We start from the raw sequence: 16069 nt of genomic DNA, 5'->3' as shown, positions 1-16069 counted from the left end.
AGCCCGGCTCTGCCATCACCTGCTGGGTGGCCATGGCCCAGTTACTTAAGCTTCTCAAGTCTTAATTTTTCACCTATAAAGCAGAGTAAATAGTGGTACTATGTGAGACTGTTATTCTTAGGATTGAATTAGATAAAGTAGGTATAATGTTTAGAACAAAGTCTGCCATGTAGCGAATGCTCAATAAATGGTTGTCAAGGTTCCTCATGTAGTTGTGTAAAGACAACACACTGAAGGCAAAGGGCATGGACTCTGGGGTCAGACATGCTAGGATTAGAATCCCAAGTCTGTTGCTCAGTAGCTGTGTGACCTTAGACAACATGCTTAGCCTCTCTGATCTCGTTTCCCATCCATAAAATGAGTTAATAATGCCTGCCCTTCAGGTTTGATGTGAGCACAAAACAGGAGTTATTCTTCATAATGGCAGAGTTGGAAGAAAGTTCAGCCCCTTCCCTCATGCATACTCTCATTTTACAAAGGAGGAAACTGAGATCCAGAGAGGGAATGTGACATCTCTCAGGTCACACAGCAAATCACTGGAAGAATTGGCGTGGAAAGCAGGTGGCATCACTCTCAGTCAGATGCATTTTCCACCTTCACCTCCGTCTGAGTGGCCAACCCCAGAGCAAACCCCGACCAGTTTTCCCAGGGCAGAGAGGAATGGGGTCGGGGTGAGGGGTCCCTAGGGTGTTAACTCATTTTGGCAATTAATCCACAGAGCAAAGTAGGGAAAATTGGCTTTATGTCTCTAGGCTGAGTCCAGCCTTCCCCCTCTGGGACCCTGCAGTTTGTGGATTTATTAGGGAAAACTGCTGACTCTTCTGTTCTAAAATATAAATGTGCCCCGTGTCATGACACCCTCCCCTGCTCTCCTCCTGTCCTGATCAGCACCGCCCTACTGGCCCGAATCTGAGGCTTTGACCGTGGTCCTGGTGCCTGCACCGGTCTCCCTGCAGCAGAAGCAGCTGTCTGCGCAGGTCTGAAGCGTCCATGCTTTAAACGCTCCCAGTTCCTTTTTGTCCAAGTCTCTGGTGTTGACAGTGTTTCTGCCCCTACCGGCGCCCAGTTCTGGCCACCCCACAGATGCCAGAGAGTGGGGCCGTGAGTCAAAGGGGCCTCCCTGAAATGTCTGGAGGAAGGGGACAGCCAGGTTGGTGTGATGGTGGCACACACTTGGAGCACCGAGTCCCTGCAGCAGGCGCTGGGCTGGGCACTGGGCTCTCCACAGTTTTACTTAATCTTCACAGCAACCCTGTAGGTGAGGGCTGTTGGGATCCCCATTTTGCAGATGAGGAAACTGAGGCTCAGAGAAGTGAAGTAGCCTTCCAAGTTGGTAAGTGGCCACAGGAGCTGAGCCTGTAGCTGTGTGAAGCCAGAGCCTGTACTCTTAGTCACTAACCAAAATGCCTGGAGAGGAGAGGGCTGTGGAACATGGTAAATAACGGGCTTTGATGCTCCCTCAGGCCTCATCCTAGCAGGGGCAGCTCTGGCAACCTCTTTTCTCATCTGGAGCCTACTGACCTCCTGACCTTTGTCTCTGAGGGGCGCGGAAGCTGGGATCCTCAATGTCCCTTCTTACTTTGGGGCTCAACAATCTCACACGAGAGCCTGTCAGTCCTCAGAGCTTTCCTGCGAAGAAAGCAGGCTGAGTCTTGTTAGCTGTATTGCAGAGGAGGTAAACGATGTTCAGAGTGGTTACAAGTCTTGTCTAAGGTGATCGAGCTGGGCCCACAACCCAGGGCTTATGGGCCCAAGGCCAGACTCCCCTCAGGACAGTGATGCAGAGAGGGGGGAGGGCCAGCAGGAGTCAGACCTGGGAGTCAGCCCTGACTCTGCACCAGCTTGCTGTTTGCTTTTGCCCAAGTCAGTTTACCTCTCTGTGGTTAAACTTTATCTTCTGCAGAATGGGGGTCCAAACCCTGCTCCCATGTCCTGGGGCTGATGTAAAGCTGAGCTGGAACTAGTTGAGAAGGACGGAAAGAAGTGCCAGGGTGTGTGCACCCAGAGGCATGAGGGGCCAAAGACCAGCCCCCCCCCCCCCAACCATGGCTGAAGGTCTAGAACAAAGGGAGAACCTGCTCCCCTCCTGCTAACCCCCCCCCACTCAAGCTCCAAGACCCCCACTCCAGCATGGCCCCTCCCAGCCCCCTCCCCCCTGAGTCATTAGCACCAATAATCCCATCTGTAGGAGTAATTACGGACCTCAGGAGGGGAGGGATTCCTGCCAGAAGATGTGATTATGCTGGAAAATGAAAGATGTTTCAAAAAAGGTCATGAATAAATTATTTCAAGGTAGGACTAATAAGAAAACTAACAATAGAGTAAATTAAAAAAACAAAATCCTCTCAAGATTTCCCTCCAAGAACACTACTAAGTAATTGTTCCCGTGTGCCCTAAAAGTTCTGAAGAGGGGTGCCAGTTTCCTGAGACAGGTACAGGGAACCCAGGCCAGGGCTCCCCAGGCTTCTGGCCCAGATGAGCAGGGCTGCGGAGGAAAACAGTGGAAGCAAAGCAGCCTTGGCCCTGCACGCCAGGCTGGGGGCTCGTGCCGAATTCTGCAGGCCAGAGGGAGCACTCGCAGTCTTGAGCAGGGGCGTGACAAAATGCTGCTGCATTTGACCTGTGCAGGGAGATGCTGGCATCACAGCCTAAGAGCCCAGCATGCAGTAGGTGCTCAGTAGATGCTGGTTTCCATTGCTCCCCGTGGCAGAGTGGGGAGAGCTCTGGGAAGGCTTCGAGTCAGGGAAACCCGAGTTTGAATCTCAGCCCTGCCGCGTGCCAACTGGGCTACTGAGGGAAGGTCACCTCTGAACCCCTCACCTCTCCCGGAGAACTCCGAACAGGATAGTTGTGAGGGTGAAACAGGGCAAGCACTACAAAAGTGGCCCAGAGCAGGTAAATCTTAGTCACTTTTCTTATACCTGCAGGGAGTCTAGGCCCTTATTGGGCTGTGTGTAATACCGTATTCAAAATGCCTAAAGCATGTATAGTACCTCCTCTGGGCCAGGCACTATTCTAAGAATATAGCAACCTACTCAATCTTCACCACTACCCTTGGAGAAAAGTACTGCTATAATGCCAGAGAGGGAAACTGAAACAGAGAGTTTAATAGCTCGCCAAAGTTTGTCAGTTATACCCCAATAAAGCTGGAAAAATATAAAATAAGTTGCCCATGGTCCCATAAGTGTCAGAGCCAGGACCTGCACCCAATAGTCAGGTTACAGGGTCCCTGGGCTTGACAGGCTCTTCTGCCACCTGTCTGTGACCTGCCCCTTCTGTGGTCACACCCAGAGTGATCCCCACTGCCCATTACTGGGATGAAACCTTAGCCACAGCTGCAAGGGTGCTCCAGTCACCAGAGCTGAACTGGCAGGTAGCCCAGGCCATGGTGTGGGGGGGAGCACCTAGTGGTCACCAGGACTGCCGTCTGTACCATGACACAAAATGCTCTCATTCCCATCACAGCCCTCTGTGGTCAGATGCCACTGTTGCCTTTTTATGCTCAAGGAAAACAGGCTCAGCAATGTTACACAGCTCTGAGCACGCCCTCCCCACGCTCCAGCCCAGCCCTGAGCCGCTCTCCAGGCAAATGATGCTGGAAGAACTCCTCCCGCCCCATCTGCCCCAAGACAGGCTCTGCTCCAGGCTGGAGGCCACCACGTTCCTTGCTGCAGGGAGGTCTGATATGAACAAAGCTCCCTTCCAACCAGCCCCTCTGAGGACTCTGAGCCTTAAGTTGGGAGCACTTTCCAGGCCCCCATTATGTGTGGCAAAGCATTCTATGAGAACTTGGCTGAGAAACCTCCAGGAGCCCAAAGAATCCAAAGGAAGCCAGCTTTATGAAGACTTAGATAATTGACAGGAATTGCGGGAGGGAAGGGAGGGACCCTGTGGACAGTGGGGGCAACCATTGCCTCTCTCACTCCTTCTTTGTTCCCTGGGGACAGCCTCGCAGGTTTCAGCTTTGGAGGTTTCTTTGTATTCAGTCTATGATTTTTTTTTTTTTTTTAATGATTCCATAATCAATCCTGATTGGAGTTGCTCGAATCTGGGCTCCCAGCCTCAAAAACAGAAAGGTTCCTGCCTTTGGAGAAGAGGTTTCCTAAAATAGGCTACACACTTGCCTACTCTTCAGGAGCACCATTGTCTTAAGGGCAAAGTTTGAAGCTTGGCATTCCTGGTCTTCCTGGCTGGGCCATTGTGACTCCATGCTCCCGTGCCCCTGCTGCCCCTCAACCCACTCTGGTGGCACACTGTGGGCTTTATGAAACAGAAAGTCTGTCTGATCCATCCCTGCATCCCTACCCTTTTCCCCATCCTTCCACCTTCCTGACCCCCACCCAGTCCCAGGCCTGGTACAGTCTCCTGCACAAAGTGTGACCTAAGTGTTCATTGACAGGGAGTTTAGCAGAGTCCTCTTGTTACAGAGGGAACCTGGCTACAGGTCCCATTAGTCCCATCTGGGGTTGCCAAAACTGTTACAGAGCTGTGAGAAACGCTCACAATAAAAACTGGGACACAGGACTTGAGCAGTAAAGCGAGGCCTTTATTCACGAGTCTGCAGAGCCGGGCGCACCCTCATAGCCAGGAGAATGTGCGCCCCAAATAGATAAAGGAACCTGGTTTTATAGTCTTAGCTTCCCCACCCTGAAATTGCCACCCTAAAGTGATTATTTTCTCCACCCTAAAGTGAGAGCGATTAGCTTCCCCTCCCCTCTCCTTCTTCCCCGTTTCTCCATGACTGGATACTCCGGAGGTACAATCTAACCCGATTATCTAAATGCCCCTGTTGTGATTTGTGAATATGCTAATGCTGTCCACTCCCTTCTCAGAGACCCTTTAATTACATTTGCCCTTTGTTACCAATGACTTTGCTACTGGTTTGGGAGTCACTATGACCTTGTTTCTAACAGAGCGAAAGGGGGTTCTTTCACGTGGCACCTGGGTGTAAAACCCAACAACTAGTGTTGAGGAAAACAGGTCTTTATTTACAACATTCCAACCTGGAGAGGGCAGTGAGCACTTCAGCTCAGAGCCCTGTTCTCCCACGGGACCCATCACTTCCCTTGCTCCCCAAAAGGCTAGAAGCCAAAAACATGCCCAGAAGTTCCCCATCCCTTATCTGTCAGCTCTCTCCTTCAGGATCTGGGGTACGATGTCATCAGCCTCCGTATAACAGTCCAGGAAAGCATGTGCCATGTTGCACTGGATCACGCAGGTTCTCTCTGTCCTTTTCAAAGCCGCGTGGTATCCTCCCTTTCAAAGCAGCATGGAGTTCTCCCTTTCCTTTCAAACCTGCATAGTATTCTCTCCTTCCTGCAAACCATGTGGATATCTTCTCTTCCTCTCTCTAAAATGGTTGCCACCTTATTTTTAAATCCCTGACTGCTCCTGTGACGCAGTGGGCGTGGCAACCACTTCTGACCATTAACAGAAATTCACAGAGACTCTGGGTGCTCTTTCCGCACCATTTCATAGTCAAATTCCCTCCCATCTCCTTGGGGCCTTGGAAGAACCAAAAATATTTGCATAACTGAGACACTAGCTACTAGCCATAGTCATGCAAAGGTATCTTAAAAGCTGTTCCCTTTTCCCCATCCCCCAACACACAGGCTCTGGGGATTTTTGAAGACCCCCACTCTGTAACACCCTCACTTGTGCATGTGCCACATTTTGCTTGGACCTCAGTAAGCAACCCCACTGGCCTGCACAGAACCCTCTCCTTCACAATCTGGTTCCCATTTGGGACATTGTCACCATCACTGTAGTCAGACTGGCTGACTCTGCAGCTGCTGCCCTGGGCCCACACCACCCAGCCACCACCCCAGAGGATCTGGGTTCTGCAGTACAGATACTCATGCATATATACCCCCATACAGCCAACCCCCACAACATCCACCCGCATGCACGCCACATGCAAAACCATCATGATCAAAACACCGTTGGGGCTCTATGGCCAGCATCAGCCCAAATGTCCAGCACGCAGATGCTAAGCTTACCCCACAGTTGTCACACCCCAGATACCAAACCCACTCTCACACGTCAAACCAGGCTGTCATATGAGTGGCACCTTCGGAGTTGTGCAGTGCACAGCCTGCACCACCGTACAGAGCAGCCTCAGGTCCCTGAGAGCCCACTGATTCTGTGCAGAGCTAGGGGTCCCAGGCCTAACCCTCCGCCCTTCTCCGCCCTCCCCCATGGGAGCCAGAAGGAACAGCTCAGACACAAAAGCCCAGGGCATTTCCCCTCAGCACAGGGAGGAAGAAGCAGGGATGGCTGTGACAAGTGGCCTCCTTCCCTCTCCCGCTCAGCTCTCTGCCCTCTGCTGCTCCTGCCTCCTGTGGTTTCCCTTCTGCACTGTGCATCCGTGGTCAGTGGCTGCCTTACCAGTGACACACTAATTAGGGCTGGCGAGGTTTGCTCTGCACTGAGAGGCCTCTGCAGCTGGCGCTCTGTCCAGGCTGTTCTCCTGTGGATCCCGTGTCACTTTCTCCCTGGAAAACCACAGTGAGGCTCCCCTCCTGGGAATCCCACTGCCTGAGCCCTTGGAGCTGGGCAATGGGGGTGACAGAGAAGGGTGGGCGGGAGGAGTGCAGTGACCCAGCGCTGGCCCTCTGTGTGGCCGAGCAGACACTTGCCTGGCGTGGGGCTTTGGCAACAGTAAAGCACACTCCACATGTGCGCTGCTGGCATCGAGGTGGCATTGGAACCAGAAATCCGCCTGCATTGGTGGCCCTGGAACTCCAGGAATAGCAGGGGAGAGAGGGGAACAGGAGCAACCAGAGGGTTCCAGAAGGCCACTGAAGGCTGCCTGTAGATCACCTGGAAGTTGGGAGGGGACTAGCCTATGCCCCTCTCATGCCCCAGCCCCTCAACCACTAGACAGTGAAGTCTGTGAGGGTAGGACAGGCTCTGCTCTGCTCACCACCTGGCCTCGCATGGTGTCTGACCGTACTAGTGCCGAAACAGCATTTGCTGAACAACCGAGTTAATTTATTACGTACGCACTGAGCACTGACTGTGGGCGGGGAGGTGCTGTGCAGGGCCAGGGCCGCAGGACTGAATGAAACAGACCCAGTTCCATACCCTCATGGAACTTACAATCCAGGGGATGAGAGCTGACTTTTTAAAATTCAGTACCATTGTGGTAAGTGCCATAAAGGGACACGTAACAGGGAAACAGGCTCTGGACATGGTAGGTCAGGGAGCAAGTTGAGGAATATGGCAGCTGAAAGGGACCTGGGGTCTCATCCAGTCTAGAGACTGTCGCGGTACTCGGCCTGTAGTAGATGCTCCACAGATGTGCACTGAACAGGTGCTCGTGTGAGGACAAGTCCCCTTGAGCCGGGGCGCTGGCTTAACTCACACCCGTGTGCTCTAAACCATCCCTGCTCCTCCAACAAGAGGAAGCATGGGCTAGGGCGACCTCCCGGCTCTTGTCACAGAGTCCTCGCTGCTGAGCTCGCACAGGCTGGCAGGAGAACGCCCACCACCTTGGCCTGGATCTAGAAAAACCCAGTTCCACTCCAGTCCCACTGCCTCCCACCCATAGAACATATTTAAGGGGACCCAGAGACAAACTTGCACAATTGCCTCCCGCTTTGCTGTGAGGGGGGGTCAGCCACTTTCCATTTTCCTCCTCCTTCCACTCCAAAAAATACTCATTAACCTCCTGCCCATTGCAAGGAAAATAGATGATCAACACAAGAAACCCAGCTGTTGATTAATTTTCCCAAACAGGGCCAGACTACAAAGCAGCATATTGCAGGGGAGAAAATTCAATAAACAGCATTTGAAACAAATTTAATAGAACATATAACTCATTGTCCACTGGCGGCTGGACGTTGTGCAAGGAAGCTGGTGGAAGGTGGAGGGGAGATTTGCATCTCGTTAGCAGGAGTAGCACTGGGGGTTCCATTCTGCCAGTAGCTCTTTCAAATCAAGTTCAGGATGTTAATAGCCAATGCTGCGTCTATAATTAACAGGACTTTGGATGGGAGGGAGAGTTCACATCCATCCTCCATTCACAGAATGAAGACACGGAGCAGGACTGGCAAGCTTTCCCCAGTGAGAAGTGGGAAGTGGAGGGCTCCCTTTCCTGGGCTGGAGGTGTGCGCTCACTGTGTAGGTGAGATGGAATTGAGAGAGGGCCAAAGCATTTGGGCCTTGGCAGGCGGCCCTTCCTCAAGGTCAAAGCCATGTCGTCTGGACGTTCGTTGTGTGCGTAGGTGGGGTATGTGCTGCTAATACAAACAGGGCAGCTTGGGCTAGCCCAGAGTTTCACCACATCTGGGCCCTCCCTATTCTGTGCTTGAAATGAGAGCCAGGAGATTTGAGTTCCAAACCCACCTCGGCCTAGTATTGGCTGTGTGATCTGGGCAAGTTGTTTTCCCTCTCATGGCCTCAGTCTTCTCACATGTAAAGCAAGGCAGGTAAACCAAGTCATTCCCACCATCCTTTCTAGCTCTGGCACGACGGGCTGTTCCCCCACCATTAGGAATGGGAGTGTAGCCAGTCCCAGGTGTACATTAGCAGAGTAGGTGGCCACCCAGCTGGTGTGATTCTTAGAGGCCCAGGAGGGCTCCTACATGTAGGCTTGCATTCCCATGATTCCTCACTCCTTTGGGTTAAGACCCCTACTACAGGCAAGAAGATGCTCAGAGTCTGAGCTGAAGGGTCCTTAGAGATGAGCCTGCCTATGGTTCCCAGTTAGACACCTGCAAAGGCTGCAGCAGGTTGCCAGGATTACACAGTTAGGAGGAAGCAGAGCTGGGCTGCAAACATAATTATGACGTTCCTTTCCTCTCAATAAATTTGGATATTTGATTTTTTTTTTTTAATTGGGGCCGGGGCTTGTTCTGAACATTTCACAAAGCATATGGGCAAACTTCTATTACCTGTGATGAAGCTAACTAAAACACCAAGGTTGTTCTGTTTTCTTTTTAATTAGAATTAAATTAACTCTGTGTGATATTCCAGGTGAGTGTGCCCTGATCAGAAGTTCTGATTGGTTGTAGGTGACATCATGGGCATTTCTAGGTCATGGTTGGTAGACAGGATGCTGCCATCAGTCACATGGCGTGTGGTTACTGACCAAATTGCACCTGTTCAAAATTTGACTGGCCGTAGACACCAAAGAGTGACAGCAGTGTCTTTCAAATCGAGAGGGTGGGTACTAACAATGGTTCTTGGTGGTGAAAGCTGGGGAGACTAATTGATTTCAACATCCACATATAATTGATAGGAACACCAAGGCCTATTACTGAGCATGAGCATGGGTCTACCAGAAGAGAAGTCTGTTTTCCAGCAGTAAGATGTACAGAAATTCTGGATAGAAATCTTGGGGAACAGCTTCAATAAAGAGCCTTTGGGTACACTCCTGGCCAAGGGAATAGGCAGAGGTGCTGAGCTACGTGAAGCATGTGAGGTCTCTGATCTGAGCTCACAGTCCTGGGCTCTCATCTTGTCCTTTTTCAGGAGTGTGAAAAGATCAGCAGATACGAATTCAGGGCTGGTGTGGGCTGGGGGAGGGGGCGGATAGGACACTGTACCTGCAGCCAGCCCTCAGAGGAGCACTGGCTCGCAAGGCCCAGCTCCGCCCACTGACTTTCCATCTCCTCATGCAGGAGATGGATTTGATCATCTCTGAGATCCTGCTCGGCTCCAGGGTCCTGTCTCTCTGAGTGGATACACTGGAGGCCAACAGGGTGGTTTTCTGGCTGTACTTCCGACACTCAGCCTGTCGGCAGGGTTTGGGCAGGAGGTGGCAGGGTGCAGCGTGGGACCATAGACCAGGGTCGGGCCTGGCTTTTCTCTTTGACAAGAGCCTGCAGGGAGGCCTAGCATCTGTGTGGAAGCATGGGACCCATCCTTAGACCAGATAACATTCTGCTTCCTGTGCGTGGCAGGAGCCATAGAATCCCAGCCCTCCGGGCCCCCCACTCATGTGTTCAGCACTATTTATAGAGGACCTCCACTCTGAGTAGAGTTACAGGGCACCCCAGACAGGTGAGAGCCCTGTTCTTGTGAAGCTTCTAGTTGAACTAGGGAGATGGCAAATAAGTGGACAGATAAACACATTGGGAGGCAGGCACGTGTGTGGCTGTGGGCATTGCCTCGGGAGTTGCCAAAGACAGAGACAAGTCTCAGGCTCCAGTGCGCCCCTGGAACCCACGGCCAGGGCTGGCTCAGAGCTGGCCCCCAGTCGGCAAACATTTGTTGAATTATGTGGCATGAGAGAGAAGGCACAAGGACAGTGCCCAGTCCTTCTGGTTCTGACCACAGTAGAAGACAGTGTGTGCACACAAGCATCTCATTTCAATTAATCAACACTTATCGAGGGCCCTTCATGTATGAGCAGGATTCCAAGCCCTGGGACTCTAGATGTGAATAAAATCAGATCCCTGTCCTCCTGAGCTCACAGCCCAGAATGAAGGCAGGCAGGTCAGCCAACCAGGACCCCAGTGTGCTAGGACCACGGTGGCTGTGTGTGCACCCAGTTCCCACCAGGGCAGGACTGGGAGGCTGGGGAGGGAACACACCAAGAGGGAAGGACGAGGAAGGAGTCACAAATTTATACCTGAATCTACACAGATGTATAAACAGTTACCCCCAGAAATGAACACACTGCATCTCACAGGTGTGTACACTGATTACCTAAGCATGTGTAGACATAAATAATGACCCCAGTAGACTCGATGCCACATTGTGACTAAGGCCTGCTAGTGGTTCCCCAAACTGGGGAGGTGTATGGGTGAACAAGGACCTGTGTATTGGAGAGTTGGTACAGGCACCCTGGGAATCACCAGACCTAGGTTGGGAGACACCTGAGGTGGGCAGAGCTGTTTGTTTAAGCCCGAGCAGTTAGGCTGATTATTGGCTTGTTTGACATGGCACTTAACAGAGATGGCCAATCAACTGCACACCAGGCCTGGCCCTCAGATCAGAGGCCAGAAGGTGGGGAATTTGACAAAATGTTTAACTGATAGTTCTTGTGTTTATTGAGGAGTTTGAACCAGGTCAGGGTCAGAACAGCAAGGTGAAAATGGGCGTGCTCAGACCTGGGCTCACATTCCTGCAGGGCACACTGTGCACTTTAGAAACTGCTTGCTTCCCCATTTGAACTTGTTTTGCTATTAGGAGCAAGCAAATAGAAAGTGTTTGCACGTGGTAGCCCCTGATTCTGTCCCCACAAGACCATGCCCTTGGTGTGTGGTGGTAAAAGTTCCAGCCTGTTCATCTATGAGGAGAGGAACCAGGGAGCCAAGGAAGTGGCAGGAAGATGAACCTCCTCTCCTGCAAAGGGTCCAGTAATTTGTTCATTGAATGAGAGTTGGATCCCTTCTCCAGAGCTGCCTTCTGCTGAAACTTTGGATTACTCTGTGTTTTCTTTTCCTAAGAGATACTATTTCTTTGCAGTAATAATAGCTCTAGTGTTTTCTGACTGCCAGGCACTGCTCCATCTGCTTCACATATGATGACTAATTTAATCTTAACAATCCTATGAAGTAGGGATGTTGTTATTCTCATTTTACAGATGGAGGAACTGAGTCCCCAAGTGGTTTAGTCAATTGCACAAGGTGACACAGGAGGATGGCACCAGAGTCCGTTCTCTAACCAATGGGCTCTGCCCCCATCTGGAAGGAAGGTGTGGTTTTTCTCCTTCACCCTCACTAATACACTGTGGGACCCTGGACAAGCCACTGCCCTTCTCTGAGCCTCCGCTTCTTTCTCTGGGAAGCAGAAAGTCCTTTCCACCTGGTTGCCTCCCAGCGCTGTTAGAAGACCAAGCTGACAGTCCATGTCCTTGCATGGGCTGTGTTGGGAGAAAAGGGGGCCCAGGTAAAGCATCCTGGGGAGCAGGCTGAAGCAGGCCTAGGGTGGAGAGTCCTCTCTGAGCCCCTCTGGCAGATCCTCAGCTGGGCACACAGGCCCCTTGGGGCCTCCCAGGAGGACCGGGACTGGGGACACAAATGAGGGCTCCAGGAGGGAAACTGCCCTCAATGTAAACTCAGGCAGAGAAAAGCATAAACTGTGCATGCAGTTTGCACCTGGGCCAAGGCGCTCAGGGCTTAAATATATTCTTATGGGCTATTTATAGTCTGGGAGAAATTAAAATTGTCTGGGTAATGGGAGCACTGGCAAGACTCCAGCTGGTCAGGGCCTGCCAGGGCCTGGCAGGGGAGAGAGTGGGAACCATGGAGGTTTCTGCTGCAGGACTCTGCACCCCAGTCTCTCCTCCCTGACCCAACCAGCGCCAGTGAGGCAGGAGGAGGAAAGAGCTGGAGAGGAGCCTTCCTCTGCCAAGGGCCTGTAAACTTGGGTCTCTCTGTGGCCTAAATGGGAGGTGAGGCCAGCTGTGGGACCCTTAGAGTTGGGAGGTGAGCTCCTCTACTCCAAGTCAGTCATTTCACAGGTGCTGGAACTGAGGCTCAGAGTGGCGGTAACCTCTCCAATGTCACACAGCCAGTTGAGGCTCAGACAAGCTCTGGTCTGGGGTCCAATCAGCATCAGCATTCCCACAGTAAGCCTCTGTGTCAGACCTGAGCAGCTGGCTGGAGATGCTCCCTAGGGGAAGGCAGTGGGCATTCCACATCCAGTGACCATGGGCACTAGCACGGGCAGCTCCAAAGTGGGTTCTGGGTGGGGAAGCATGTCCCGGGGGACTCGGAGAACAAAGCCCTTACCTGACCTTCAAGGCTTCCAACTCCCAGTTTAAATATCTCCCTCTCCCTTACTACACAAAACACCTGCCTCCAGGTGCCCCTAGGACATCCTCAGTTCTCACACTCCTCTGCACTCTTGTCCACACTTGTCACCCGGTTGGCCTGGACCGCACTCTCCTCTGATTAACTGAAGGCTCCCCCATCCCCCACCTCAAGCCTTCTGAAGTCCCTGCCCTGGTTCCCCTGCTCTGTAACACCCTCACTCTGAACTCCCTACTGGAGCTAATAGCCTGCCCAAAAATGCCTGGCATGATGGGTGCTGGGGTGGACCACCCAAGGTCACAATTTAGGATGGAGGCACTCCTTCCTCCCAGCTGCAGGGAACTTAGAGGCTCCAGGCTGAGCCCCTCTCCAGAAATGGCCCTCAGCCAGAGATTGGCCGGAAGCTGTGCCCCTTCCCGGGCCAGTGGGTGGGGCTGCTTGGCTCTCCCTCCCTTCCCCCTTGTGGGACAATTCCAAGGGCCATTCCAGCTCCAGAGCTTCCTCACAAATCAGCTAAGGCCCTTGTTGCAACTGAACCTCAGTTCAGTTTCTCCCTCCGCCCAGTCCTGCTTCTCTTGGCCCTCACAGCAGGTATTCTCAAGGGCTCGCTAACCTCAATCCCAGGTAAGATGGTTTATGACACCTGGTAACAGAAGGGTTCAACAGCCAGCCTGGGTTCAAATAGAGGCCAACCATTTTAGCTCTATGACCTGGGCTGAGTTACGTAACTGCTCTATAAAGTTGTTCTACTGAGTAGGAATAAAGCTGAGGCAATAGTTTCTATCTCCTGAGGGTCTTGCAAGGATTAAATGAGATGATGTATGCATGGTGCCTGATATTGAGAAAGCACTTAATAAGCATTAGCTACTATTACTTATGTTTACTTCTCTGAGATTCGGGTAAATAGGGATAGGAAATTAGTTTCTGTATCATGGGGTTGCTGGTGACAATCAAATAAAATTGAAAGGCAAAGGATTAAATTCTGTGCTGCTATGGCCTAATACAGATTCAGGGGTCAAGTTCCCTGGGGGCTTTGCCCATCCTCGAGCTGTGGTCTGGAAGCCTGACCCTCCCTCAACTGATGAGGATCACTATATTGGTTTCCTACTACTGCTGTAACAAATTAGCACAATCTACTGGCTTAAAACAAACCAAATTTATTATCTTACATTTCTGTAGGTCAGAAGTCTACTGTGGGTCTCCTAGGACTAAAGTCAAGATGTTGGCAGGCTGTGTTCCTTTCTGGGGGTTCTAGGGGAGAATCTATTACCTGCTCGTTCAGGTTGTTGGCAGAATTCAGTGACTAGGGTTGTCGGACCCTGGTCCCCCTCTTCTTGCTGGCTGTAAAACGAGAGTGGGTCCTAACTTCTAGAAGCCGCTGCCTTCCTCAAAGTCAACGCAGGCAGGTGGAGGACATCTCAAGGCTACCTTTTCGGTTATTGTTTACTTCTAAAGCCTTGTGTAAGATTAGATTGGGCCCACCGGCATAATCCAAGCTTCTCCATTTCAAAGTCCTTAATCATTTCTGCAAAATCCCCTTTGCCATGTAAGGTAACACACTCACAGATTTCAGGGATTAGAACATGGACGTCTTGGGTAAGGAGAAGGTAGGGCTCATCATTCTGCCTATCACAGCTGCCCAGCATGGGGCAACCTCTGATCCAAAATTCACTTCCTCCTTTTCCAGGGGGAGGTCTGTGCAGTTCCCTGTGCAGCAGGGACCTACGGCCCCAACTGTTCATCCGTTTGTAGCTGTAACAATGGTGGTACCTGCTCCCCAGTAGATGGCTCCTGTACCTGCAAGGAAGGTAATGCGCCTTCTTTCCCTACCCCAAACCCCTCAGATGTGCACACTGCCCTGGGGGCCACCAGTTGAGGGGACAGGGGGCCTGTATGTCAGGTTCCAGCCAAGGAAACCCATGCTGGGGACTTGTTACCAAGGGGATTTGTTACCATGGTGTGAGAAGGGCTGAAGGAGCCTACAAGGGTAGGTGAGAACTCAGAATGCAGCTATGGGAGGAGTGAGGGCCAGCTGGTGGGAGCGGGGACATGGGCAGAGGGACAGCACCATAGTGCTGGTGCAGGAAGGAGACTCAGCCGCCACTGAGGCCCTGCCCGAGGCAGAGAAAGAAGACAAGGAACCTGGTGTCTGTCCTGCTCATGCCCTCCAGTCTGTGGGCCAGCTCTCCCATTGACGAGCCCACCGGGGAGCTGGGGATGGGGAGCTCAGGCATGCAGCCGCTGGGCTCCGCCCCCTGGGACACAGACAGGGCAGGGGAAGGGGAAAAATGGATCTGAGGGCAAACAGGCCAGTGGCTGGCCTCAGGGGTGGGAAAGGAGGCTGTCCCCAAAGCAAAGGCCCTGAGAGAAGCGGGCTGACTGCACCCTGGGCTGAGATAGCCCTCCGCACCTGGGCTGATTCCCTGTCCCAGGTAGGGTCATCAGCCCACAGCAAAAGCAGTGAGAACTGGGAGGCAGGAGACCCGCATTCTGGCTCCAGCCCCCTTAACAGCCGCGCATGTTTCTGAGTGGACTCTATGTGGTATGTGGGTCCTAACCCAGCGATCGGAGAAATGTGGGTTTGGGGGGAGTGAGCAGAAAGCTATGCTGGGCCTGAATGGAGAGCTGACAGCCTCCTGCCCTCCCCTCAGGGTGGCAGGGCCTCGACTGCACCCTGCCATGTCCCAGCGGGACGTGGGGCCTGAACTGCAATGAGAGCTGCACCTGTGCCAATGGGGCGGCCTGCAGCCCCACAGACGGCTCTTGCTCCTGCACCCCCGGCTGGCTGGGAGACGCCTGCGAGCTGCCCTGCCCGGTGAGTGTCCAGGGCTGGAGAGGACCTTGTGGGCCCAGAGTCCCCTCATCCCCTTTCCCTGTGGTTACTTGGTCCACAGAGGCGTACAGAGAAGAGCCCGTGTGGAAACCTCGGCTCAGGCCTCAGCCCCAGTTCTCCCCTCTCTGCGGTCACTTTCCTCCTGCGGGCCTCAGCCCTCTCATCTATAAAGTGGCAGATACTTGGCAGATAGGGTGATGTGGCCGTGTGGCAGCCCTATCCCCTTGCAGCTCTCAGAAAAGGACCGAGAGCTGACTTGGCACATTTACCTGAGCCCAAGTGCAGCTTCAGAATCCTTCACGACACAGTGCTACAGGACAGCCCTTACTAATCATCAGAATTGCCATGCCTTGGCAGATCATGTCCAAGCTTCTTTCTGGTTCCAGTGTCTATAATTTTATGATCAGGGTGTGGGAGGACTAAACCAAGTACTACTCGGCAATAACCACCTAGACTTAATGACTGGATCTCAGTCTAAGATACAAATAAGTTAAACCAACTGATGTGATATTGCTGCATGAGTACCACC

At 52.4% G+C, this 16069-nt stretch overlaps 1 protein-coding gene across 1 annotated transcript in view; it reads left to right on the top strand.

Annotated features, from left to right (window-relative positions):
• Positions 1-16069, top strand: part of MEGF11 (multiple EGF like domains 11) — a 224000-nt gene that overhangs the window by 178339 nt on the left and 29592 nt on the right. Inside the window, exons 10-11 of the mRNA XM_090268354.1 lie at positions 14395-14515; positions 15359-15522. Of these exons, the coding sequence (XP_090124480.1) occupies positions 14395-14515; positions 15359-15522 (285 nt within the window). The remainder of the gene's footprint in view (positions 1-14394; positions 14516-15358; positions 15523-16069) is intronic.

The sequence above is a fragment of the Furipterus horrens genome, unplaced genomic scaffold (assembly GCF_987537825.1).
Source record: "Furipterus horrens unplaced genomic scaffold, mFurHor1.1.pri manual_scaffold_3, whole genome shotgun sequence".
Classification (NCBI taxonomy): domain Eukaryota; kingdom Metazoa; phylum Chordata; class Mammalia; order Chiroptera; family Furipteridae; genus Furipterus; species Furipterus horrens.
Note: the sequence above shows the minus strand (reverse complement) of the source record. Positions and strands in the feature narration are given on the sequence as shown.